Genomic DNA, 26,114 nt, shown 5'->3' with positions numbered 1-26,114 from the left:
AGCAAATCCTTTCAGAAAATATCTAATAATTAGTTTAATTAATTACTCACTCACTAAATCCCAGTTACATGAACTGTAAAAAAAAAGTCTTTTATGAAAAACACACTGGCACATGTGTTTCAACCTCACTTCCTGGCACATACTACAGAATCCATTAAACTCTTTAACCCAACAGTTACTGGGTTAAAATAAATAAATAATACTAATTATTACATTAAATGTACACTATGCTGTGAAATCTGGTGATCAGAGCAATACTGGACTTAAATCTATGAAAGGCAAACTGCAGACAATACATTCTATCCTCTAAAAACATAATGATTTAGCCTATTGATCACGGAATGATGTCCATGGTTTAAACACTGGCACATACCTTGCTGTGCGGGTCTGCAAACATTCTAGTGAAGATTTCACACAGTCTTTTCAATTCAACACGGCTGTAGGGGGCAACAAACAAAAGTGATACTAGTTAATTCAGACAAGACAATTACAGATAGAAATGTAACATTTGCCATACTGCACAGATAACGGGGTTCAGCTCTTTTGCACAAGACAATGTTCCCACTTTAGTTTAAATTAAATATTGTAATCAATGTGTTACAGAACAGTGATATGTCCACATGTATTAATAACACTGATAAAGGCATAAGGCTAAACTAAGGGTGGCCAAAGTTGTCCCTCCAAGTCATGAACTCTGTTCCAACCCTTTTCTAAAATGTTTAATTCAAATCAAACCTCCATCCACAGCCTAGGGTAGTTCATTATTACATTTTTACTGTTAAATCTGGAGTGGAATGGTCCTCAAGGACTAAAATTGGGCACCCCTGGTCTAAACCGTGATCTAGTGCAGTGACCCTCAAAGTTTGTTGGCTGTGGGCACATTTGTTTTATACATAAGGTTGACATTTAAATACAGTAGTTATTTCAAAATGTACATTGAAATTACATTGAAACGTAGATTTCATACAGCACAAAAGGAGATTAAGAGCACACAGAGCAGTAGATATTGAAATGGCTTTAGTTCCTCTTCTATTACTACATTAGCATTGCAGATCATGTCATCTGCCGTCACAGAAGCCCCTCGGCAAGGTGTTGAACAGCCAGCCTTTCCCTGTTTCAGCCTCACCTCAGCATTCTCTGGTTCTTTAGCAGGTTCTGCAGTCCCAATAGTCCCTCCTTCCTCTCAGACCAGTTGGAGCTGGCACAGCGGTTCAGGACCTCTGCCACGTCTTCAGTCTGCCGCATGTAGGTGGGGATACTACCGTTGCGGGAGCTGTAGGAACGCTCTGAACAGGCACTGGATGCGTCACTGTTGGCATCGTCATCAGAGTACATTCCATAGGTTTCATATCTCCTCCTTGCAGACTTCTTCTGCAGCAGGGTGAACACAAAGGGTTACAGTTTACTGAGAGTGCTGCAATGTTTCATTTTTGTTATGGGGGAGGTTGAAGCTTTCTTGGTTGGCCCTGGGTGTATGCATGTAGCTGGAACAGTTTATTTATTTTGCATTCATTTTATTGTGCCCAATTATTTTACCCCCAGTTTTCTCCCCGATTTAAATGTCCAATCATTTTTTCCCCTCACCGCAGCCATTCCCCACACAGCTCAGGAGAACTGAAGGTTCAATGGGCGTCTTCCCAACCCACGACCGAGCCAACGTCAACATTCTAATATACCTTTAATGCTTCAGCATTATAACTTAACTTTACAAACTTTGATAAAAGCGGAGGCCCCCTTTACAAAAGTTTTCAGATTTCAGCTTTTGCAGGGATTACAGTTATAACATACACACAAGTTAGTTTAGCAATGTATACAAGGAAGTTATATTTTGTTGCTCTGCCAAGGTACATGGGCTGAGAATCACTGGTCTAGGCTTATAATTTTACTGGTATAAAACAAAACTAAATCTGCACTGTTCCATGGGCAGTTAACTTTAAAACATGATCCAAGCATTCAGGAGGAGATATCTAAGGTGATTCACTTGTGCAACTTGAGATTTAAAATATGTGTGTATGCTTTGGGAATTGGAAAATCTGAACTCTGCAAAAGCCTTAATATCAAGGTTAGGTTTTTCTTGCAAATGTATTTGAGAACTACAGTAATACATGCAATGTATTTTAAAAGAAGAGTTGGAAAGAGTTTTAAAGCTCTACCTTGCTCCTTATGTCTCCTAACAGCTGATAGCACAAACAAATCAAATAAGAGGTTAGCACAAGCAAAGTTTTGTTAGCAACAATGAGTCTGTAAATATATATATATATATATAATTTGTGGGGGGCCATTTTAGTTAAATACTTATTTCAATAAAACTCATTTTTTATTCAAAAGCAGCATGACATCTTAGCGTTATATGTGGAAATATGTAACTGATCGTATCTCCGACCTTATTTGACATATAATAGAAATTCTAGTTTCTAAATATGTGCTGTTGTTTCTTTCATTGAACTCCTGAATAACTGAGCAAGAATACAAGAAATTAAGTAATCCGACCTGTTGCAGCCCGATGCAGCCATGGAACAAACCGTGGGTTGAGCTTACAATTGACTCCAGCAAATGCATTATATGCCAAACAATTAGAGGAATGTAACTGGTCAAGTCACCTATAAAAAAAAATGTTACACTATGTGGCAGCCCGAGCTAAATGTAGCGAAACACAAAAGGAGAAAAGAGCCTGTGTATGCAATCCACAGTGGGAACTGGAGAAAGCAGTTTCATAACTTTGTAGATGTCACTTTCGCAGTTTGCCACAAAGTGTATCTTGGTAGTGCTTTACAGCCTGATGATGTCCTCTTTATTAACCACCCAGCTGCCCCTTTATTTCAGCAATTTTCATGTTAAAAATGCTCATCTTTTTTTTTTCAGATTTTTCATTCTTAGCCCTCAAATAAGCAATTTGGACAGTTTTCAAAACAAATTTTGCCTTATTTTTTAAAACACACTTTTTTATTGTTATTATGAAAAGTGTAAATATATTATTTAAATAGAACTTAAATAACAAAACAACAACAATAATGTTAACAATTGTAGCATTATAATATAGATCACTACATAATTCTTTTTCCCCCCCAATGGCAGCAAATAATCTAGGTACTGTATCAACCCAATCATCTCCAGAGGCTGCATTCCGCCATTAACGAGAGCACCCAGTACAAGTTGGAACTGGTATCTTAGTTCTCCAGTAAAAGCAGAGCTGGTCCATGGTAGACATTCACCATCTCAATGTACCCATGGACTACATGCGCATATTATGCATTGGAATGCATCTGCTGCAAGGAATTTTCAATCAATGGGGAACCGGCTGTGATCTTGCCAACCAATTCTTGGAGATTGTTGACAGCAAATGCAAGGACTTTGACGAAGTTCATGTCATTTTTGACAGATGTGACATTCCAAATTCGCTAAAGGAGAGAAAGTTGCGACAAGGAGATTATTATTATTATTAGTTTATTTAGCAGACGCCTTTATCCAAGGCGACTTACAGAGACTAGGGTGTGTGAACTATGCATCAGCTGCAGAGTCACTTACAACTACGTCTCACCAGAAAGACGGAGCACAAGGAGGATAAGTGACTTGCTCAGGGTCACACAGTGAGTCAGTTGCTGAGGTGGGATTTGAACCGGGGACCTCCTGGTTACAAGCCCGTTTCTTTAACCACTGGACCACACAGCCTCCTATGATCACAGGAGCATTGCATATCATATCTCCGATGATCCTGTCATTGAAAAAGTTACACTAAAACAACTTCTAAGTAGCCAAGTCAACAAGCAAAAATTGTCTCTACTTGGCATCACACATCCTGAAGTGTCATGAGGAATGGTAGATCACCTTGACAGTACACAGGAGGAAACAGATACCCAAAATCTGCTCTACACTCTTGATGCTACGCAGAGATGCTAGTGCTGGCTTTGTGGGGATTCCAGGATTTCTCCCCTGCCACATCATTACTTATTTGAATGGGATGTAAGCAGCGAACCATCACATTGGGCCCAATATATGAAGCTCTCGGAGATAAGCTAGTCTGGATTCCATGCCTTTAGTGGTTGTGATCAAACTGGCACACACTGTGGAAAATCCTAAATATCCTGCTGGAATGCATTGCAGAAAATGGATGTTCACATTCTATAGGCATTTGGCAACCTTGGGAGAGTGCCACACCTGCAGGAAGATGATGTCAGTGCGATTGAGCGTTACACATGTCAACTCTGTGCCTGGCATGGCAATCTCTTCTGTGAAAAAAATGCATTGGTTTCTTGATTTCTGGTTGGGGATCTCAAGCACAATAGAAAGAAACGCTGATGTACGGGTAAGTAAGCTGGGCTGAGTTGAGTGGGGGACAGAGGGGGATGATACTGGGATGCCAGAATCACCGTCGAGCCCTCTTGAGGTGTTGTGGGCTAGTCGACAAAACACAGAGGATGGAAGGTGCCCACTTGAAGACCCCAGAGATGTACCCTACTTAGCCCAATCCAGACATTTGTCATGCTGATGCGCTGGGGAGACCGCACTGTGCTTGATCCCCAGAGCCAGCATCGCAGCCGTTGTGTGTGCTGATGCGCTAGGGAGGCAAAATAAGCTGATCCCCGGAGCCAGCATTACACTTCAGCCATCAACACCAGGCAGAAGGATATCTACATCATCATATGGAGAAGGATATCTACATCATCATATGGAAGGAAACGCAAATGGATGGAGACACAGATGGATTACATTAGTTTACTGTAATGCTGCGTCTTAGTTGGTGCTTATCTTGGCGAGAGCCGAGTTCAAATCAGCATGAAGTTTTAACATCTACTCTTGTGTAATTGAAATCATGGTTTCTTGTTAGTAAGCACCAGTACACTGATGAGAAGTTGCCACCAACAAAGGCAGCTCTGGTACAGAAGACTAACTGAGCAAGTCATGTTGCAATGGTGCGGAAACAATGTGAAACTGCATCTCCAGCCCTCTGCCAATGTCTCACAGATGGTGTCAGGAAGGCAAGCTGCAAAGTGAGCTGCACCACAATTAACCGCTCATGTAGAAAGCAGTGTACGGACATGTGCACCTCGTGTGAGGCAGCTTGTGAAAACAGGAATATGGACAATGAGACTGGTGCAGGAGACGACAGCGATGACGATGTTCTAGTCCAGGTGTCGAAAGACAGCTTGAGGGATATGTCCAGGCTATCTGCATTTTATTGTTGAAATAGCCTATTGTGATGCAATTGTGTTGTTTTATTACTAGAATAAGTATTTCACTAGAAAGATGAACGCCAAAACGTATGATTAGAAACCAACATTTGTTTTGTATATCAAGCATGGAAAGAGATACGGTCAGTTACACATTTACGCTATGACGTCATACGTCATTTGTATAAAAATGAATATGTGATGCTTTATTGCTGAAATACGTATTTCACTAGAAAGACTGACCCCCAGATCATATGTATAGGAACCAAAAGTGTAAATCTATGTTGTAGATTGCAGGAGATGCGGCCATTTATGCATTTCTATAAATAAATACAGCTACGATGTCATACTTCATTTGCATAAGAATGACTGAAATTATGGTCTGAAAAATTGGTGACAAATATTTTCAGGTTCAGTGTATGGTATATAATAGATTCCAGCAAAAACCAAATTGATCATTCAATTTCCACGGGACCCATTTTACTCGACACCAGTCCCCCCCACTATATTGCGTAGGGTAGTTATCAAAAACTGCAGCACAAAACAGCTTTACAACAAACACAAATTGTTCAAGATAAAAAAGTGACCGAGTCATCCATTCTTAGCTAAAGGCACTACAATATTTCTTGTCCTTTTAACCAAAACAAATTCTTCACACATTATTGTTTTTTTTTTTTTTTTGGACTCCATTTTAAACAATTGCTGACAGTTTACATTTATCAACCCAGCAGACCATTTATGGTTAAGTATGTATTAAGGGGCTATTTGGGAAAGGGACATACCAATGCATCTGCTAGCGCCTCCTCCACATCAGAGCCTGTGTTGAGAACCCTCATGGCGCTCACCGAGGAGGACAGTCTGCTTGACTGACTGATTCCATACCCAGAACCTACAAAACACAAAGCGGACTGTTAACGAATCACAAAGAGAAACACAGCATATTAAAAGATGCTGTATATTTATCTCGAGTATAGTGCTTGCACACACTGTATGCACATGCACATTCAGATACACTCCCCCAACAAGTATTTAGACAGTATCAGGACATATATCATAATCCATCTCGAGTTTTTGGCAATTCCCCTTAGCAAAATATGTGTCTGAATGTAGCTTGAGATAAGGATAAAGCATCTTTAAACTACGATTGATTAAAAGAATGATCAGCACACAGAAAGTTAGAAAGACGGTTACTAGACAGGTTGAGGGTGACTGATGCTATTTAATAAAATTAAAACAAAAAGACAAAAATAAATCAATAAAAATCATGAACATGCCAGTATACCAAGTGCACTTTTTCGAACAGATGAAGCAGCATGTTGCAGAAAGTTACGAATGCCACATAAAAACAGCATTCACTCAGGAGAAAGAATGCTATAAAGTATTGCTAAATAGCCTGTCAAGTTCCTCCTTTGTTTTGGATACATGAATTCAAAATTAAACTGCATATGACTTTTACACCCTTTATGTGTGCTTAAATAAATAGTAAAAGAAACACTGAGTTATTATCATAACCCTGGTTCCCTGAAATAGAAATGTAACCATTACCGCACAGGTCTTTACCTCCTAAAGACCCGAAACCTGAATAAGATATATTAAAGCTGCTTGACGAGCATGGACGCAGTCATGGCCTGCCCCAGAGGGCACAAAAACACTGCTGTCATTTTTCCTTCAAGCCTGCTGCAATAATGGATGCAGCGACCTTGAAGGTTAATGGCTATATTTCTATTTCAGGGTCACTGAGTCCATGAAAGGGAACTTTTTTTTTAAAAAAAAACAGCAGCAAACCGTAAGAAATGTGGTGTTTTTTATTTAGGCCACAGCATTTATAACAGCTTGGTCTGTGTAAAGTAATAGCATATATATTTTTTAATTAGGACAGACATTTGTTGGTGTATGATTTAGGTATTCATAACCGGTTCTGTAAAACCCAAGCGTTACAGAAATTATAGAAACGTTGCTGTGATTTATATATTTGTATCTTTCTGTAGCAATCTGCCAAAAAATGTAAAACTAAAACAATCATGAGGACTATATTAAAATAGGCAAAGTATAATAATAATAAATAAGTAAATAAATAAATAAAAACTAGGATGCATGCTTTAAATGGACAACCCAAATTGAAAAAAAATTGCATGGAGCTATGTGGACAGATGGTAGCATTGTGTTACTCAATCTTCACCTGCAGCCCCCAAAACATCAGCTGTGTAGAGGGCACCTGTGGACCTGGAGTGGTGTCTGGAAACTGGAATTAAAGGACCACACAGACCCTGTCTATTACTGTGAGGGTTAGTATAGTGCATAACACATTAGTTAACACACAGCAACAATATATACAGTTGTAGTCAAAAGTTTACATACCCCAATGGAAATTTATAATTTCTAGAAATTTCTCGAAAACAAATTATAGGAAAAATCTTCTGTAGCAAAAGTTTTGCTTTTGAGGAAAATAAGTTACAAGAAATATTATTATTTCAGCATTTTTTTTTGTGCAAAACTCCCAAAAATTCTAAATTCAAAAGGTATTCATACCTTGACAAGGAAAATGAAATTAATAGCTAGCTGAGGCTTGTTTAGCAATAATAACCTCTTTTAAACGATTAGGATATTTGTCAATGAGCTTTTGGCATGATTCTTTAGTGATTTTTGACAATTTTTCAATGCAAAATTGTTCCAGTTCATTCAAACTCTTGTGCACAGCCTTCTCAACTCATACCAAAGATTCTCAATCGGATTTAGATCGAGACTTAGACTACGCCATTCCAGAACCTTGATTTTATTCTTTAACCATTCTGAAGTAGATTTTGATGTGAGCTTTGGATTGTTGTTGTGTTGGAACGTCCAGTTCAGCTTTAAACCAAGTTTTGTAGCGGAGGGTTTCAGATAATTGGCCAATATCTTTCTATATGCTAAGGAATCTGTTTTATCATGTATTGTAACTAAATTTCCTGTGCCATTAGATGAAAAACAGCCCCATAGAAAGATATTATCACCTCCTTGCTTGACAGTAGCTATGGTGTTCTTTTCTTTGTATGCCTCACCAGACTTTCTCCAAACGTAATGACTATCAGAGTGACCAAATAGCTCGATTTGTGTTTCATGACTCCACAAAACCTTTGACCAGAACTCATATCCATCATTCAAATATCATTTTGCAAAATTTAAGAGATTGTCCTCGTGATGTTTTCCTAAGAGTGGCTTTTTCTTTGGCCTGCGAACATTGAGACCTTCACCATGCAATACTCGACCTATGTTTGAAATGGAAACCCCAGACCCACTTGCTGCCAATTCACTTTGAATATCTTTGGCAGTCAATCTCGGATTGTTATTAACCTTCCTCACAATTCTTCTACTTGTTCTTGGTGAAGGAATCTTCTTTCTTCCAGACTGAGGGAGCGTTGTGACAGCACAATGAGTCTTATACTTTTTGAAAACAGAAACAATAGTTGAAATTGGGATAGTCAAATGGTAATCATAGAAATCTTCTTGTATCCTTCTCCAGCTTTATGACAATAAATAATTTTCTGCCTAAGGTCTTCAGATAGCTCTATACTTTTCCCCATATGTACTTATTGGAAATGACAACAATCATCCTATGCCTAACCCTTTATACTCTAAGAATGTTCACCTACAATCCAGCATTTTCTAGACTTTTCTAGAATTAGGTTCTGCATTATCATACTGACATTTCTAACACCTTGTAGACAGTACTATCATAGCATCAAAGGGTATGAATACTTTTGAATCGTTTTTGGAGTTTTGCAAAAAAAATGCTTTTTTTCCTTATCCACAAAAGCAAAACTTTTGCTACAAAAGATTTTTCCTATAATTATTTTATGTTGAGAAATGTCTTGAAATTATAAATTTCCATTGGGGTATGTAAACCCCAATCCAAGGAATAAGGAAATGTTGGCCAGTGGAATTATTTCCCCATTATGTCAAGGTAATAGAGATTTATTGTAGTGTTCAATAATTAAATACAGCCAGAAGTGCTGCATCAAGCTGAAAACAGATGCTCTTTTTTAAAATAGTAGAGTGCTGAAGGAGGCAAAGATAGTGAAGAATGCACAAGAACAGAAAGCATGCAATACACTGGTGATAGTGACAACACTTATCTCTGCCTTTCCTCAGTACAATATTCATTTGAAGCAACTTACACTGACACACCTTAACAGATGTTTTTAAACTAAAGGAATGATCTGTATTTGGTCCCTTTTTTAAAGTCTTTAAACCAGCATTTAACACCTGCTTTTTAAATTTTCATGCAAACGATGCCAGATTTAAAACCTTTTTGCTGTTTACACCAAGGTGAAGAAAAGGGTATATAATCTGGTTTATGATTTCTACTACTTTAAAGTGAACACAAAACTGCAACTTCAGATCATGTGTAATGCTTAAATATACACAACACTTTCCACCTTGTGACAACCTTTGAATATGCCTTGTTAAAGCCACCGATGTGCCTACATTAAGCAGAGGTTGACTTGTAATTCCTTAAGAGAAACACAATGGTTCTCTTTACAAATAAATGATATTACGGTACAAGCCAACCAGAGCCAATAGACTATGTAGTATTTAACAACCCCTTTGGAGTTTAAGGGGTAGACTCAGATGGTTTCTGTACTGAATGGCAGATAAAAAAAATATATTGTTACATAAATCAATATATCTGATTTCATTGGGTTATTGTCATAACCCTGGTTCCCTGAAATAGGAATATTAACCATTACAAAATGGGTGTTTCCCTTTAAGACACCCGAACTGAAAAACTCTATACCAAAGATTCCAGCCAGTGTAGGGAGGCACTGCTGAGGCTCCACCCCGCAACCACAAGCAACAGTGAGCCCTACAATCATCGCCATTTTCTTCAAGATTGCGACCATGAATGCAGCGAACCCTAAGTTAATAGTTAACATTCCTATTTCAGGGAACCTGGGTTATGATAATAACCCAATGTTCCCTTTCAAGTAAGGAATATTAACCATTACAGAATGGGTCAGTATACCCAAGCTGTCGCAAGGACATGGCATACAAATGCTCCAAGAACATTAACATGAACTCACCTCTAATGTTATATCGTGAAGGTGGACTGGGATGCCGCCCTCAGTACTCTTGTGTCAAATCCAGGATTCTGCGGATCCACGACATTCAGCCGGTAGAACCTTGCAAACGTGTGGGAAGACGTCCACACCGCTGCACTGCATATGTCCTGGATAGAAGCACCGTGGAACAATGCCCATGAAGTCGCCTGACACATGGTGGAATGGCCGGTGAGCTTCTCGGGCGGGGGCAGATTGGCCAGTTCGTGCGCAGTCTGTACCGTGCCTGTTAACCATTTGGACAGACGCTGTTTAGACAGAGCCTGTCCCTGGGACTTCACCCCGTAACAAACAAACAGTTGTTCCGACTGCCTCCAGCTTTTAGTCTTCTCCACATAATATGCTAACGCCCGCAGTGGGCAAAACATATGGAGCTGGCGCTCCTTGTCAGATTGGAAAGGAGGGGGATGGAAAGCCTCCAATTCCACCGACTGATTAATGTGGAAAGCCGAGATGGTCTTCGGCAGGAAAGCTGGGTTAGTACGAAGGGTGACCTTCGTTCTGGCCTCTGAAAAAAATTGACAAGCTTTTGAAATAGAAAATGCTTGCATTTCACTCACCCGCTTAGCGGAGGTGATGGTAAGCAAGAAAGCTGTCTTGAAGGGCAACCATTTTTGCTCAGCAGAATGCATGGGCTCAAATGGAGGTTTTGTCAGTGCATAAAGCACCACATTTAACCTCCAGCGAGGAACTAAATCCTTCACCGGTGGCCTAAGCGCATCTACTCCCAGAGGTCCCCCGTCTTCCTTTATGGAGAAACATAGGGGACAGTGTGTCGACTCCGGAGAGGCAAAGAGATCCACCTCTGTCCGCTCAAACCTCTCCCAAATGAGGCTCACAATCTTGGGGATGGAGTCTCCACTGCACCGCTCGGGACCCCCCCTTGAAAAGAGGTCCGCAGCCCAGTTGATCACCCCTGGCAGGCGGACTGCCCTGAGTGAGAGGAGGTTCACTTGTGCCCACAGCAGACATGAGCCAACATCATGGCCAACATGAGCTCCGAGTCCAAGCGCACCCCTACATAGGTGACTATCTGGGCGGGTACTAGCAGACTCTTTGCTTCGTTCACTTCAGGCCTAACTGATGTAGGTGGCTGGTGACAAGTTCTGTGTGCTCCCGCGCTTGTACTGGAGACCTTGCGCAGATGAGCCAGTCGTCCAGATAGTTGAGGACTCTGACGCCTTTGAGCCTCAACAGGGCCAGAATAGCTTCCATGCACTTTATGAACACGCATGAGAAAGGCCAAAAGGAAAAACACAGAACTGGTACGCTAAGCCCTGAAAAACAAACCCCAGGTATTTTCTGTGCATTTGTTTTATGGGAATGTGGAAATAGGCATCCTTTAGGTCCACCAAGGTGAACCAATCGCCTGGCCTGATGGACTGCAACAGCCGTTGCGTAGTCAGCATCTTGAACCGTCGCCGACTCAGGCACAGGTTCACCTGTCTGAGATTGAGGATCGGTCTGAGGCCGCCATCCCGTTTTGGCACTAAAAAATACCTGGAGTAGAACCCCCCAATCTTGTTGCGAGGGTCTACTATGCAAATGGCCCGTTTTTGCAGCAAAACTGTTACCTCCTGAGCCACCTGGGCGGCGGCTTGTGGGTCAGTGACAGTTGTTTATTGCCACGCCCCGGAAAGGTGGGGGGCTGTGTTGGAATTGGAGAGAATAACCAATTTGCACCGTGATGACAACCCAGGGGTCTGTGGTGCACTGGTTCCAGTAGTCCAGGTGGCTCCTAGAGAAAGAGCTCTGGGCTTGTGGCAGCAATGTCCTAGGGCTGTTGCTTTGCCTGTGGCGCAGCCTGTGTTTCTTGTCTAGGCACAGGGCCTCTGTGGAAATTGGTAGCAGGCTTCCTCCAGGCTGGCGCGACCGAAGAAGCAGCAGCCTGCGGAATTGGTCTGTTCTGTGGCTGTGGTCTAGGGTGCCACTGTGGTGCAGGCTTGTGCGGTGGAGGGGGGCGCTTTGGAAGAAGATGCACCAACTCCCTGGTGGACTCCCATGCATGCTGCGACTGCTGTTGCATTTCGTCTACCGCAAGACCAAATGTGTGGCTTGGGGTGATGGGAGCGTCCAGCAAAGCAGTGTTATCTCCATCCAGCACTCGTACCTGGGAGAGCCAAAGCTGTCTGCGTGCAGCCACCAACGCTGCCAGGTTCCTGCCTATAGCTTGTCCACTAAGCTTGGACAGCCTGAGCAGGTTCCTCGAGATCAAGTGCAACTCGTCTAACTGGAGAGACAAGGGCTTGCGGGTGATGGCAATGGACCCGATCAGGTGTGCCTGGTAAGCTACAAGGATGCTGTTGTAGCTTCCCAGCCTAGCAGAGAAAGCGCTAGCTGTATATGCTTTCTTGAGAATGACCTCAGTCACTGTGCATTGCTTGTTTGGAAATGCTGCGTCCTTGTTCAAGGCTGCACAAGTGAAGCAATGGGGGCCTCTACTGGTGGAAAGTGGGTAAAACCCAGCTTGTCAGCACCAGAAACCCTGTACAGTGCATCCATTGAACGGGAAACCGCCACAGCCATGACAGGATGTTCCCAGGTGGACTGTAACTCGTACAGGAAGTCCGGGTGGACCGGAGGGGTAGCAGGGGTAACTGTCGGCTGCTCATCATAAATAGAGCGCCTTACAGTCTGCGCTGCAGGCCAGGGCAACTGTAACACTGCATTAAAGGCATAAGCTTGGCCGAAAGCGAGAGCTGTGCCACTGGCATGTCAGACTCTGCATCATCTGATGGGAGGACCAGCTGATCATCCACCTCCTCTGAGGCAGCAATAGAGAGCTTGTCATCTATCTCATCAGTCACTGCCAGCAAGGGTGGAGCATTCGGTGACACTACTTGCAGTGACGATGGAGCCAAGTGCTCTCTCAGCAGCTCCACAAGGATTGCTTGCTGGCTCGAAACCGCTTCGCAGATCTTGTTGCTCTGCCGAACATGATCTGTGGGCTTTGGGTGGGGGGGGGGGGGGGGGCGCTGAGCAGGCGTGAGGGATCGTTCCCTACAGTGACGTGCTACTCGGTTCTCGAGAGCATGTTTCTTGAACGATGCAGATATCACATGAAGTGATGTCTGTCAAAGCCTTCTGTGCATGTTCGGGTCCGAGGACCACAATGCACTCTGTGTGACCGCCCTTTCTTTGCAGGCAGCTTGGCCTTGCAAGTAGTACATGCATGGAACCCAGACATGTTAATAAAGCTGTGCAATACATTAAAAGTGTTTTTTTTTTTTTTTTTAGGGGTACTGTATATTAGTACCTGCACACTGCACTCGGTGCACTAGGCACCGACACGCCACTCGGTGCCGATACGTCGCTCGGTACCTACACGTGTACTCTGTCCAGACGCTCGGTACCGAAGCAGTAACCTCAAACTCGCAAGCGAGATCGGGGGTGATAAATCGCAGTTACTGCAAGTGACAAGTTCGCAGGGATGCCCACATGCAAGTCAGCCACTGGCTAAACTGTGTAGTCAGTGCAAAACTCCAAACCAGCAGCAGCCTGCACCGAAGCAGTAACCTTGGTCCCTAAGGATCGGGGGCGACGAGTTGCACTGTATGTGGTGAATCAACAGGGATGCTAACCTGCGAGTCAGCCACTGGCTAATTCTAAATTCGTGCACGAAAATAGAAAAACCCTTTTAATAGCACTGCAGAAGCAGGACTAAAACAGCATCGAGCTGCTAGTAGGTACACTTATATATATATATATAGCACTTAAAACCAAGCTAAAACAGACTAACAATGGGTATATAGAGATATCTGTCTCAGTAGTAATCAGCATGGCTGAAAAAAGAAAATGCCGATGATTATAGGGCTCGCTGCTGCTTATGGTTGCGGGGCAGAGCCTCCCTACTCTGGCGGGAATCTTTGGTACAGAGTTTTTCAGTTCGGACGTCTTAAAAGGGAAACACCTGTTTTGTAATGGTTAATATTCCCTACTTGAAAGGGAACCACTTTATACCACCTGGCAGCATTTGTTTACATATTGTCAAGGTGTGAATAAGCACAGAAACTTTTTGGCATCTGAAAATATGGCATAGTGTTCATTCATCAGCACCTTACACTCCACCAGGGCTGAATGGTTAATGCGTATTAGCCAGGGGCTAATCCCTGATTTGCACATGCTGTATAAAAGACATCATCATCATCATCAGTTTACTACAACCCCAAAACCCTTGATGAATCGTCCGCAAAATAGAAAACAAAATGTGTAGTATACTCAGAGTAAAACACAAAGGCTGAGACTCAAAATGTGTAGTATACTCAGAGTAAAACACAAAGGCTGAGACTCAAAATGTGTAGTATACTCAGAGTAAAACACAAAGGCTGAGACTCAAAATGTGTAGTATACTCAGAGTAAAACACAAAGGCTGAGACTCAAAATGTGTAGTATACTCAGAGTAAAACACAAAGGCTGAGACTCAAAATGTGTAGTATACTCAGAGTAAAACACAAAGGCTGAGACTCAAAATGTGTAGTATACTCAGAGTAAAACACAAAGGCTGAGACTCAAAATGTGTAGTATACTCAGAGTAAAACACAAAGGCTGAGACTCAAAATGTGTAGTATACTCAGAGTAAAACACAAAGGCTGAGACTCAAAATGTGTAGTATACTCAGAGTAAAACACAAAGGCTGAGACTCAAAATGTGTAGTATACTCAGAGTAAAACACAAAGGCTGAGACTCAAAATGTGTAGTATTAAGCAAAGGCCAAACTTCTATTGACTATATGAAGTCAGACATACACTACGGCCTGTACTTTCCTCTATGGGCAACTGGCAGACAAATTTCCCCTCCGTAGAAAAGACGAAAAAAATAATTAAATAAATAAATCCAAATCGGGCCCAGCTATAAGCACCACTTCAAGATACTTAGGCCTTGAAAATGAAGGCATTAACCATTAGGGAAGAGAACAATTTTCAGGTTAAATTTTTTTTTTATTCCTTCCTTTTTAATATTCCTTAACCAAGTTTGGTTAGATAAACCTTTCTACAAAGGTTAACTGTTTGTAAAAATTGTAACATTCCTTATATAAAAATAAAGATTATTATTATTTATTATTAATTATTATTAATTATTAATTATTATTATTATTATAACCACTATTGCTATGCTTATATTTGATATTTGATTATGCCAAAATGCTATTGGCTTCTGTAGTAAATGGTACAGTAATCCGTCGCGTATACGTCTGTCACATATCCACCCTAGTCGTTTATGCGTCATGATCAATCTCTTCAGCAACGTTAGTTTATTATTGAACAGAGAAGATTAGTTCAGAAATTGTAGATCCTACCAAAGTTTTTGTATGCTGCCATTACTGGAAGTGTCACGTGAGCGGTACAGTGTGTTGACTTGATATGTAAATAAATCCTGTTCACCCGCGGGGCGTATCAACTTCAACCTCCGTCTCGATCTCCTGCCTGTCACTCAGCAGCAAATGCACACACCCACACGGCAGACAGCTACTCTGTCACAAGCATTAATACCCTTTCTAAGCAAGGGATTTAGGGGCGCTCCCTAATAAAATCTGAATCTCAAAATAATAATTGTGTGAATATTGTAATTGTTACAGCTGTGTATAATGGTATTTAAAACAGGATTCATTCATCCGACTTTTTACATATCCGCCCTTACTCTGGTCCCACCGCAGTCGGATATGCGACGGATTACTGAATATAAAATGAACATTATAAAGAGCCTAAACTCTGTGGACTACTCTGTATTAAGGCACTGTAATATAAATTAAAAACAATACCAATGCAAAAGCAAGCTGAAGCCCATTGACTGTCAACCAGGATGGGCAGAAGCACTCTACTACTACCCAGTTTAGAAATCACACAGGAACTTGATTAATTTTGGCTTTCAGCGCATAAAACATACTGAATACTACTTTGATAAAGAGATGTCACGGTATGCCAATATGCCTGAATAAAACAGTTTTTCTTTTTTCGGGAAAAACTGTTCCTGTTACTATTAAAAAAAAAAAAGAAAAAGAAAAAAAGAGACAAAAAACCCTGTTATGACATGTCGTGACATCCTTTATTGTTACTAACATAAAATCACAAAGCCCATGCAGACGAGACACCCAATGACTCGCAGAATAGCACTTGCTAAAGGCTGAGAGACTAAAGCAGCAATGTAAACCGTGACATTTGCATATTATATTATGTTCCAATCAATGTGTCAATTTGGAAACTGGATATAATATACAGCGTGATTTTACAGAAAGCACCCCGTTTCTATTTATCAATGACATCTGGAATCAGGAAGCAACCTGTGATGATGGATTTTGACAACCTCTGAAATTACCTGCAATTGAAGTATGCGAGAGAATACACCTAGTTGGCTCCAAAACAGTTAAGCCACCACACATTAAGAGAGAAGTCACATGCAACAATTTGCAAGCAAGTTGTGATTCATTCACAAGCCAATTCCATGTAACACGATCCCTCAAGTTATTCAGGATGCCATATGTAGGACAGGACAGGACAGGACAAAAAGCCACAGCATCTGCAAAATTATGTCTATGAAAATCACGGCCCACAGTGTTAAATTTTGAGTGACTGCTGCTATGTGCATGGTGATCACATTCATGCAGCGTACTGTATTGCTCAATTTGCGGAACTTATCCTTTGCAAATGGTTTTGTTAAATCAGTTTGTGTTGGCTTTTTAAAAATGCCATTTCTAAGACAGAAGCATCGAGTAGTCAATTCTGTTTAAAAGAGAGAAAGGGTTGATAAGAAGTATTCTTTCCAGAAGGGCTTGAAGGACGTTGGACACGATAACATGGGATATGATGATCCTTTATTTCAAGCGGATTTAAATGGAGGAGTGGGGAGGTAGGGGGATGGAAGGTGGAGAGCGAGGGAGGGAAGGAGGTGATGCCATGCACTACAGGGGGCTGGGCGGGGCGGGGGTCTTGGTGTACTTACCAAGGGGCTGGAAAGAGCGGACAGGGCTTGCGTCCCTGCTGCTTTCTCGGCTGGCCTCCCGGCTACAGCCCTGACTCATACTAGGACGAGGAATGCGGCTGCCTCGCGCTAGCAGGAATCAGGGAGGACAGAGAGCAGCGATAAAATATTAAAACAAAAAAAAAAAAAAGAGAGAAAGAGAGAGAACAACTGTAATATTCATTTGCAAGTGCTGTCCGTTACATCGCATTGCTTTATGCTACAGAGATGGCTAATTTTCTGCAGGTCCTGTGTCAAATGAATTAAGCAATAGAATCAGAAGAGGGCTAAACCGTCTGGTAAGGCCTGCCTCATCCCGAGCTGAAGGCAAGGGAATTTAACATAACGAGAAGCCATCTTATAAGCAGGGCCCTGCGTTTTTCACAACTTGTTTTTTTAACTTGCAATTCAGCCCTAAACCTCCAGATGTCCATGTAGCCACTCCAGCTAAACTGATCAAAGGAATAAGTAAGTAAATCAACCCATTAAACTCTGGCTAATTAGAAAACACACCCAAATTATGAGGGAGAATTATTGCCATTCTAGAAATTGATGCGTTTAAAGAAAAAGCTTACCTCAAGACTTGCTGTTTTAGAACAAAACTTTTTAAATGCTGACCCCTTTTTTAGCATACATTTTGTCACGCCCCCCCCCATTAAAAGCGTTCAGCAATTAAGTCTTGGGTTTTCACAAAATAAAGTAGGCACACCGGGATCGAAGCGAATGACATGAAAACAGCACGAGTATAAAAAAAAATGATGTAGCTAGTCATGAAAAGCCGTCTCCTTTTGCGGAGATGAAATAATACATAAAAAACACGAGAGCATGGGTACACCACACACTAAAAAAATAAAAAAAGGAAACGAGTCCGGGGAATACTACGTGTGTACATGTCAGATTTGTTGTATGTCTTACTGTGAAATGGGCATAATGATGATAACAACGTTTGCCTTAGTGCTTAATAACAGTATTCATACATAATTGATTACTTGGAGAGCACTTTTTTTCTGCATATCTTCTGTTTAAAACAGAGTAGCCATGCAATAAGAAATATGTAGGTTATGGTAAATATATAATGCTTTGAAGAGATGTTTGTCACAAATGTAATTTTTATTTTTATTTTGATGGAAGAGAGCACCGTCCTGTGTTGTTACTGTGATATACAGTACTGAAATAACGTTACTGAAAGTAAATCAGACTGCATGCAGTTGTTTGATTCAAACCGGAGACTAGATGCTATTGTGGTTACTGTATTGCCACCGACAGCAAACGCTATTCTCAATTTTTTTTAAAACTTTATTTGCTTTACTAAATTTAAATAGATAGATTGAACGTATAAGACAGCGATGAAGCAGACTTAGTCTACATTGACAGACAACATTCAGATGGTGTGTACTACTGAGATTTTCTTTCATCAAGCAGAAGAAAGGTCAAATACATGAATACTGATTTTACGTATTTTCTGGTGGATCGATTTGGAACAGTGATTAAACATAGTTTGAACAATAACATTCAAGGTCCTTTACCAGAGATTTAGGACCTCATATTGACCAATACGATTAAAGGAAATCCAAGATCCATTTTCTAATGGTACATTTGAGACCACCAGAGTTAACAACTGTAACTGGTCATTATATTGGAGCGTTGCTACGGTAAATTCAGTGAAAAACAATAGCTGTAGCATCTGCTTGCAAATATTTTACAAAGCAGTACTTTATAATCCCCCTTAAACTGAGAAACTATAAACTTTAGGAATCCTATTAGCACTTCACTAAACAATAGGTCAAAAACCTGCTGCCAGGACAGGGCATAGCAAGGATCAGGAGACTGGGTAAGGGTGATCAAATACTATTCTTTGCCAAAGTTATATTTGTTTCTTTTTCATAAACCCAAGATTAGTGTATTTGACTAAACCCTTTTAAAACTCCCTACAGCATAGGACAGTGGTTCCCAGCTTCAGTAGGACCAGAAATACTGTCATAGCCTCAATGAATGTAGAGCTGCTTTTCTATTGCCCAGATCCCTCCCTGGAGAGCATCCTCGAAGAACACTGCCGTTCCAATGACTGTCCTCCCATTATTTTAGGAGAATGGTAAGCACACCATTCTTCCAGGTTCAGCATGGCTCAAAAACCGGAAAGGATGTCAGTGTTGGGCCTGGGGTGTAATCTTAAAGGGATTCCATCTGCAATTTCTGAATATTTCATTTGTTATCCTTTATACAACTGTGTGTGTGTTTTCTTGTTTCTAATTATATCATTATATACCAGGCTTACTAATTTATTTTTTCAGCCATGGGGACTGCTCCTGAAAGCTACATTTCTGAAGTGAGGTGGTTTTAAACATGACCACGTGCACCTGTAATTTCTGCCACCAAACAAATGGAACTTCTCCACACAAAATCAGTTAAAGGGGAAAGAAATTAGACCGCTAGTGGTGATTAAATCAAACCAAGAAATTCGGTTCAGGGTTTTTTTCAGAAGCAGACCCAGTGGTTTAAAGGGATTTGTTCTTGGAATAGTTTTATGGTAAGCATGGTAGATAATGGTCTACAGAGAATGACAGAAAATAGACAATATAATATAAAACCGTTGTCATTGAATTTATTAGGTTTCTTTTGGTATTTTGAAGACATTAAACATTACCGGTAGTAACTCTTCACATACCTGGCAGTAAAGTGGAGACACGTAATTTCCCTTTATTGGGGTACACATTTCAAATAAAACTCAATAGTAGGTTCAATGCACTATGATAAACAATAAAAACATGCCTTAGAATGGCAACACTGGGCAGTAAAAACTGCCAAAAATGGTTAATGCTGGAAATCTGTGACTTTTTGCCGTTTGATATTTTTAGAGAGCATAATGCCATGGCACCAGTTATGGCATGCTCATGTCCTGCCTTTGAACAGAAACAGCATTTCTCATCGGCTTTTTCTGTGTGAAAATGTCCCATTATTTAAGTAAATTACAAAGTAGAACTCATACAAGACATCATAAAACATTTGAATGATATTTAGGCGACAGTAGGACGAGTAAGCACCCTGAAACACAAATCACCTAAATACCAAACTGTTAAAAAAAGAGTATCTGTTTACAAAATCTTACATTCAAATGTTAGCATGGACAGATATTAGGTTTTGCTAAGCTCTGTAACTATTTTTTTTTTTGTATTCCGCAAGCTTGATTGCACAGAAGAAAAAAATTAAATAAAACTAGTGTCATGATAAAATGAAGTTAACATGGGCCATTATCCCCTTTAAAAAATATATGTGGATCAGTCTCCAATACTTGGTACCAATAGGCACTGTAAAATGTGTTCAAGTTTATCTTTATTATGAAACCTTATTTTATTAAGATACATTTTTTTAAAGTTTGATACGTTATTTATTTCTTAGCAGACACCCTTATCCAGGGCGATTTGCAATTGTTACAAGATATCACATTATTTTTTACACATTATTTCTACATACAATTACCCATTTATACAGTTGGGTTTTTACTGGAGGAATCTAGGTAAAGTACCTTGCTCAAGGGTACAACAGCAGTGTCCCCCACCTAGGATTGAACCCACAACCCTCTGGTCAAGAGTCCAGAGCCCTAACCACTACTCCACACGTTATTGCAAATTATTGCATTATTTTTACTTCACGTATATTTAAGAATCTTGACAAAAATGGTGAACATGTCATGAAATGGTATTTGTGACATGATAGGTGCATCATGTACCTGGACTTAAACTCCTTTGTTATATACGTTTTCAATGTGTTATTTTACTGAAAATGTATTAAATTTTTTTTTTTTTAAATACGCTGTTGTTGTGTTTGTTTTTTTCTTGCATGTTGGAATTACAATTCATCAAAATGCGGGTTTCGCGTGTTGCATATGGTGTCAATAATTACACAAGAAATATCCTAGATTTATTTGCTACATGTAAATAATCTGTACATTCAGAATGCATTACTTCTTTAAATGCTTTTATAAAATGTGCACGTTTGAGTTCTCATCAAATATATGATATTAAAATCCAAAATAAGAACATTTTAATTACCTACTCCACATTGGAGTCAATACCAGGATATGTAACATACAAACAGCAGTTTGTGTTGAAAATGTACAAACTTTTCATAATTACTGTAATCCAGTGTTTTACCACAATCGCCACTTTTTTTTTTTTTTTTTACCCGACTATTTTTCACATTGGTTTTCAACATTGTTACGTCAGTAGATTTGAAACGTCAGGTTCACCAAAATAAAGATGGCGAACAGTAGGGTGGTCATTGAATAAAAAATGGTGTCAACTGAAAATGACATTTATTTTATTATCTTAAGGCTCACTTGTTATATAAAATTCATACCTTGCACAGTTGATAACTAAAACTGTGTGTTCCCACTTTTGGTACCAAGTATTGGAGACTGACCCATTTCTCTGTTAAACCTTCGACGTGTCCTGTTATCCTTCATGCCATCACATGATGACAATAGGGAGAAAGAAAACGTGGCTTTCTAGTCCACATCACAGAAACCACAGTAAATCAGTCTCAAAATGCAAAACAGACATTTTGTATGTTTAAGTTTACAACTGCATTAACAGACTTCTACCAATGGAAACACACCATACATCTGTAGAATAAAAGAAACAACCCACAGCATAATAAAAAGCAATTAAATACAAACTGTCTACCTTTGCGTGTTCTACTTTGTTTTATTTGACAACCTCTACCAACATTTCAACAGTAATTTAACTGCATCCAAAGTGGTATTTTACAGTTTTGAAAAAATCTATGTAATGTATTAGCCATGCTTACCTCCTCTACTTCCGCCATTGAAGACTTGCTGATGACTTGACGGTGCTACGTGTAAGAAAGTAAAGTACAGGGTAGTTAAGCATTCTCGTAAGCCACATAGGCATAACATGAGATCACAGATAAAAACAAAAGAAATGGATTTAATAGAAAATTATATTGTTTCAATGTAAACAAATGTACAGTAGGTTTAACCTTTCTCAATTACAAAGTGTTTTCCTAGACCTTGTCATAAAAAGGCAGCGTCACAGCTAAACCAAGAGCCATCTGCACTGCAGTTTCTTACCTACGGACAGACGTGTTGGGCTGGAGTCTCTGCTGCAGCCCTGACTGCGAGGGATCTTGCTGCGCTTCTGTGCGGAGCCCGCACTGACCAGCACTCTCTGGACTCCGCTGCTCATGGTACTGAGTGCTGTGCTGGTCAGAACTCTGCCAGGGGAGCCAGAGCGACTGCCAGCTGCAGGATAAAAACACAAGAAACACTAGTTATGTACCTGTTTAAGGCTTTGCATTTTTTTAAAAAAGAAAAAAATACATGGCAGTGATCCCCCATGCCCGAAATAAGAAAAGATATGTGATCCCCATGTCACACATGAAAAAAAGTTTGACATATGCTTTGAGACAGTTCTCCAAAGAAAATGGTCCTTCTATCATAAAAACCTCGCAAAACAAAAATCACTGTAAACGAACAAGATTATAAATAGTTTATGCAAACTGCTTTGACATGCTGTATACACACCAGGGATGGAAATAAGACTTGCATAGCAGTTTCACCCATTCCAGGTTTTAATATGTGCTATATTAGCCCCTGTGTATAGGTAACAAGCTTGTGTGTCTTACTAAACTGCTATGCAATCAGGGTTTTCAAAATAAGTCGACAACAGGCGCAATCCACAGTCTAAAATGATATTTGTGGCGGCTACTTTTATTAAAAAAATATTAAGATTATTTTCAGGTATTTTGCTTAAACCATGCAAAAATGCACCAGAATGCACCATTTAAATCTCTTTTTTCATACATTTCCCACTGGGAGACAGCAATCTCCCCTTCCGCACTCTCCCCCCCACAGTGCTACACGTCTCAGAGATGGGTGCCCCCTTCAACCTTCAAGGTGCCACGTACTTTAAAACGAATTGAAAACCCTGTATGCAATGGGAGTCTTATTTCCATCCCAACACACCTACTGTATTAACTGAAGCTCAGCAAAAGTAATTTAATAACATTGCCATCATTTTCTCCCCCGCATTTCAAATAAAATAAAACAATTTTAAAAGGTGTTGTTTTCCCAAGCAATTACATAAAAAACTAGTTACTGAATGTCAACTCAGTGATCGATTATGACTGTGGAAATTACTCAATGGGATTTCATAAAACACATCTTCTGAAATTCAGAGCAGGAATAAATGCCAAGACGATTACAAAGGGAAATCAAGTACTTGCTTAACTAATGATTCTGTTTTACAAAAGACAACACATTTTTTTAAGCAAGTAGATCAAACTACCAAGAGTAAAATAAAAATCTACAATGAAACTGCCCCAGTTCTACTGGGCTACTGTGCCACATGCAACAGCTTTGGCCTGTACATCATGCTGTATACTCTATGTATTCCCACAGCATGCTGGCTCATAGCATCATATTACCAAACTTCAGTCACTGCACATACTGTACAGTACACAATGTTAATGATATGACAAGTGGAATCTCTGTCATTCAATGTCATTGGGATTAAAGATCCGTGCTCTGTAAAATCGCTGGATAACAGGAACAGTTTCAATTAACAAATGTTGCAAAGGTTGAATCAGAATCACAGATAACTGGTGTGAAATCCAAAAGCTTAAAAAAGGATAAAGTCCACAGCACTTTTCAAATAACAGTTATAACTCAAGGACACATAGAGCGTACTTGCAGTCAACCGTTTGCTGTGCAAGTATAAAACCCTTAAGAAAGGCAGACAACGAATATTTCTACAACTAATAGGTATTGCATAACTCAACTGTAGTTAAGACTCCTGCTAGCTCCCATCCTACTTCAGTCCTGAAATTTGTAAAACAAACAAATATCTAAAAGCTGCAACAAATGTTTCAGCTGCTGACTTTTACCAACACTGAGATTGAAAATAATAATTATTATTATTATTATTATTATTATTATTATTATTATTATTATTATTATTATTATTTAAAGTAAGCATATCAAGCAAACAAAAGGAACAGTTCACATCACCAGCATGTTGCAGTCACGGTTTAGCAGCACAAGATGAGCAAAACAGTGGCAAGGGCCATCCTGACAGCTTCAGTGTTTGAAATACAGATGTTTAATGATGACCAAGGCTGCTAACTTCACAAGCAAGAAAGGGTGAGAAATGGGTGGTTCTACAGAGTGCTCTGTCTAATAATGATGTGAGGGTGCATGGAATTGAGGTGTACAAACACCAAGGACACACACTGAGTATCTGTAGAGTCTTACCACCAATGGGGTTAGCTGACTGTGATCCTGAACAAGTGGAAAGGCGGGATTAGGGGGAGGATTGTAATCCATGGACAGGGAGGGAACAAAGCAGATTTAAAACAAAATGAATGGCATGTGGAAATTAGAGAGCATTGGTCAGTTAATAGAAACAAAAACAACAAACAAAAAGGGAGGTGCTGAAAGCAATGCTGCTACCCCTCCTATTTTTAAACAGGGGGAAAAAAGCAGTTTTTATGCTTGCGTTTGTGTGTGCAAGAGATGAAGCAAAGCTAAAAAACAAAAATAAATATACTGCACTTATGTTGCAAGCTAGAACACAAGTCAGAGCACGCTCAGGTCAGCCACAAAGGAATACAAAATAAGAACACAAAGTAAAGCCTATGCTACTGTTGTAACAATAGAGTACATTATGACATATTCACAGTCTGGTAGAAACACACACTTTAGTTCTAGCTTTTAACAGCTATGTGAAGCACTTTGCTTTTACAGCTATAAGCATATAAATTTACTATGAGATATCCTTAGCAGACTTTGAAAACAGGGTTAAGCAGGGATTAGATTAAAATGCATCTTTCCCCAGTCAATGTTCCACTTCAGGTACATGCGAAACCTGAAAGCATTCTTTACAACCAGTTGACATCCTAAATAGAGATGAGTTTTTACCAGGGGGTTAGTGTTCACAGGAAGATACTTGAGCGTGAAGTATTATTTGACATCTTTATATCTTTTGCTAAAGGTTTGGGCGTTCTGTTAGACAAAGTAAACCATTGGGGGAAATAAAATACATTAGCTACTGATAGATACATATAGAAAATTATATAAATAAATTATAAATAAAACTGAATATTGATTGAAAATAACAAACATTTGCATTATGATGACCTTTTAACTGGTTTGCTACCATCGAATTCCATTCCAAAATTGTACAGACAGGGGTGTTCCACAATAAATAAATAAACAATTAAAATAACACATTAATTACTTTAAAGGATATTGTTGTCTTACAGAGTAAATGGATATATTTAAAAACGTATACTCATTTATTTCTGGCTGGATGTGTACGACAACAAATGGAACCCCGGCGCTGTGAAACTGTTTTGAGAGTGATAGTGCCAGTGTGATTCACACCACAACAAAAATTGAAAAAAGAAGCAACAGCCAGGCTACAACTGTGTGGCAGAAAGAAAAAACAAACAAACATGTGTAGCATTTGAGTTTCCTATAATGCTAAACATTTAAGGGGGGATGTAAGGATATGCGCAAAGTGATTTGCAGGTGCAAAACCCCCATAATGCTGCTGTAAAGAATTTAGTGGCCGCTAAAAATGAGGCATATGTAAAGAATGTGTTCATCTGGCGATCTGCACCCTCTATCAAGTTTTCACTTTGCTATCATTAATCCATTACAATTATATTGATGAAGAAAAGACCATGAAATTGGGCCGGATCTGGATACTAAGTGGACGCACACATTCTAATGTGATGTAGAAAATTGCTGATGAGACTTGGCTCTTGTTGAGGAGAGGCAGGAGCACGTTCGGAGGAGAAGGGCAATACGAAGACGACCCTGCATATTCAATCCCATGGTCACTTTGTTTGGGATGCCGGAGGATGCGGTGCTAAA

General features: G+C 39.9%; 1 protein-coding gene across 27 annotated transcripts in view; it reads right to left on the bottom strand.

Annotated features, from left to right (window-relative positions):
* LOC117400275 (CLIP-associating protein 2-like) overlaps window positions 1–26,114 on the bottom strand; it is a 151,557-nt gene that overhangs the window by 35,551 nt on the left and 89,892 nt on the right. For 8 of the 27 annotated variants that reach the window (XM_059022847.1, XM_059022848.1, XM_059022854.1 and 5 more), the window contains 9 exons: window positions 24,489–24,515; window positions 22,308–22,478; window positions 22,025–22,069; window positions 17,201–17,308; window positions 7,348–7,410; window positions 5,951–6,057; window positions 2,154–2,177; window positions 1,127–1,371; window positions 374–437 (listed from right to left, as the gene is read on the bottom strand). In XM_059022847.1, the coding sequence (XP_058878830.1) occupies window positions 374–437; window positions 1,127–1,371; window positions 2,154–2,177; window positions 5,951–6,057; window positions 7,348–7,410; window positions 17,201–17,308; window positions 22,025–22,069; window positions 22,308–22,478; window positions 24,489–24,515 (854 nt within the window). The remainder of the gene's footprint in view (window positions 1–373; window positions 438–1,126; window positions 1,372–2,153; window positions 2,178–5,950; window positions 6,058–7,347; window positions 7,411–17,200; window positions 17,309–22,024; window positions 22,070–22,307; window positions 22,479–24,488; window positions 24,516–26,114) is intronic. The other 19 variants (XM_059022850.1, XM_059022852.1, XM_059022853.1 and 16 more) reach the window with 7 other exon arrangements.

This window comes from Acipenser ruthenus, chromosome 4, assembly GCF_902713425.1.
Source record: "Acipenser ruthenus chromosome 4, fAciRut3.2 maternal haplotype, whole genome shotgun sequence".
In the NCBI taxonomy this organism is placed as follows: domain Eukaryota; kingdom Metazoa; phylum Chordata; class Actinopteri; order Acipenseriformes; family Acipenseridae; genus Acipenser; species Acipenser ruthenus.
This window is presented reverse-complemented; position numbering and strand designations above follow the sequence as displayed.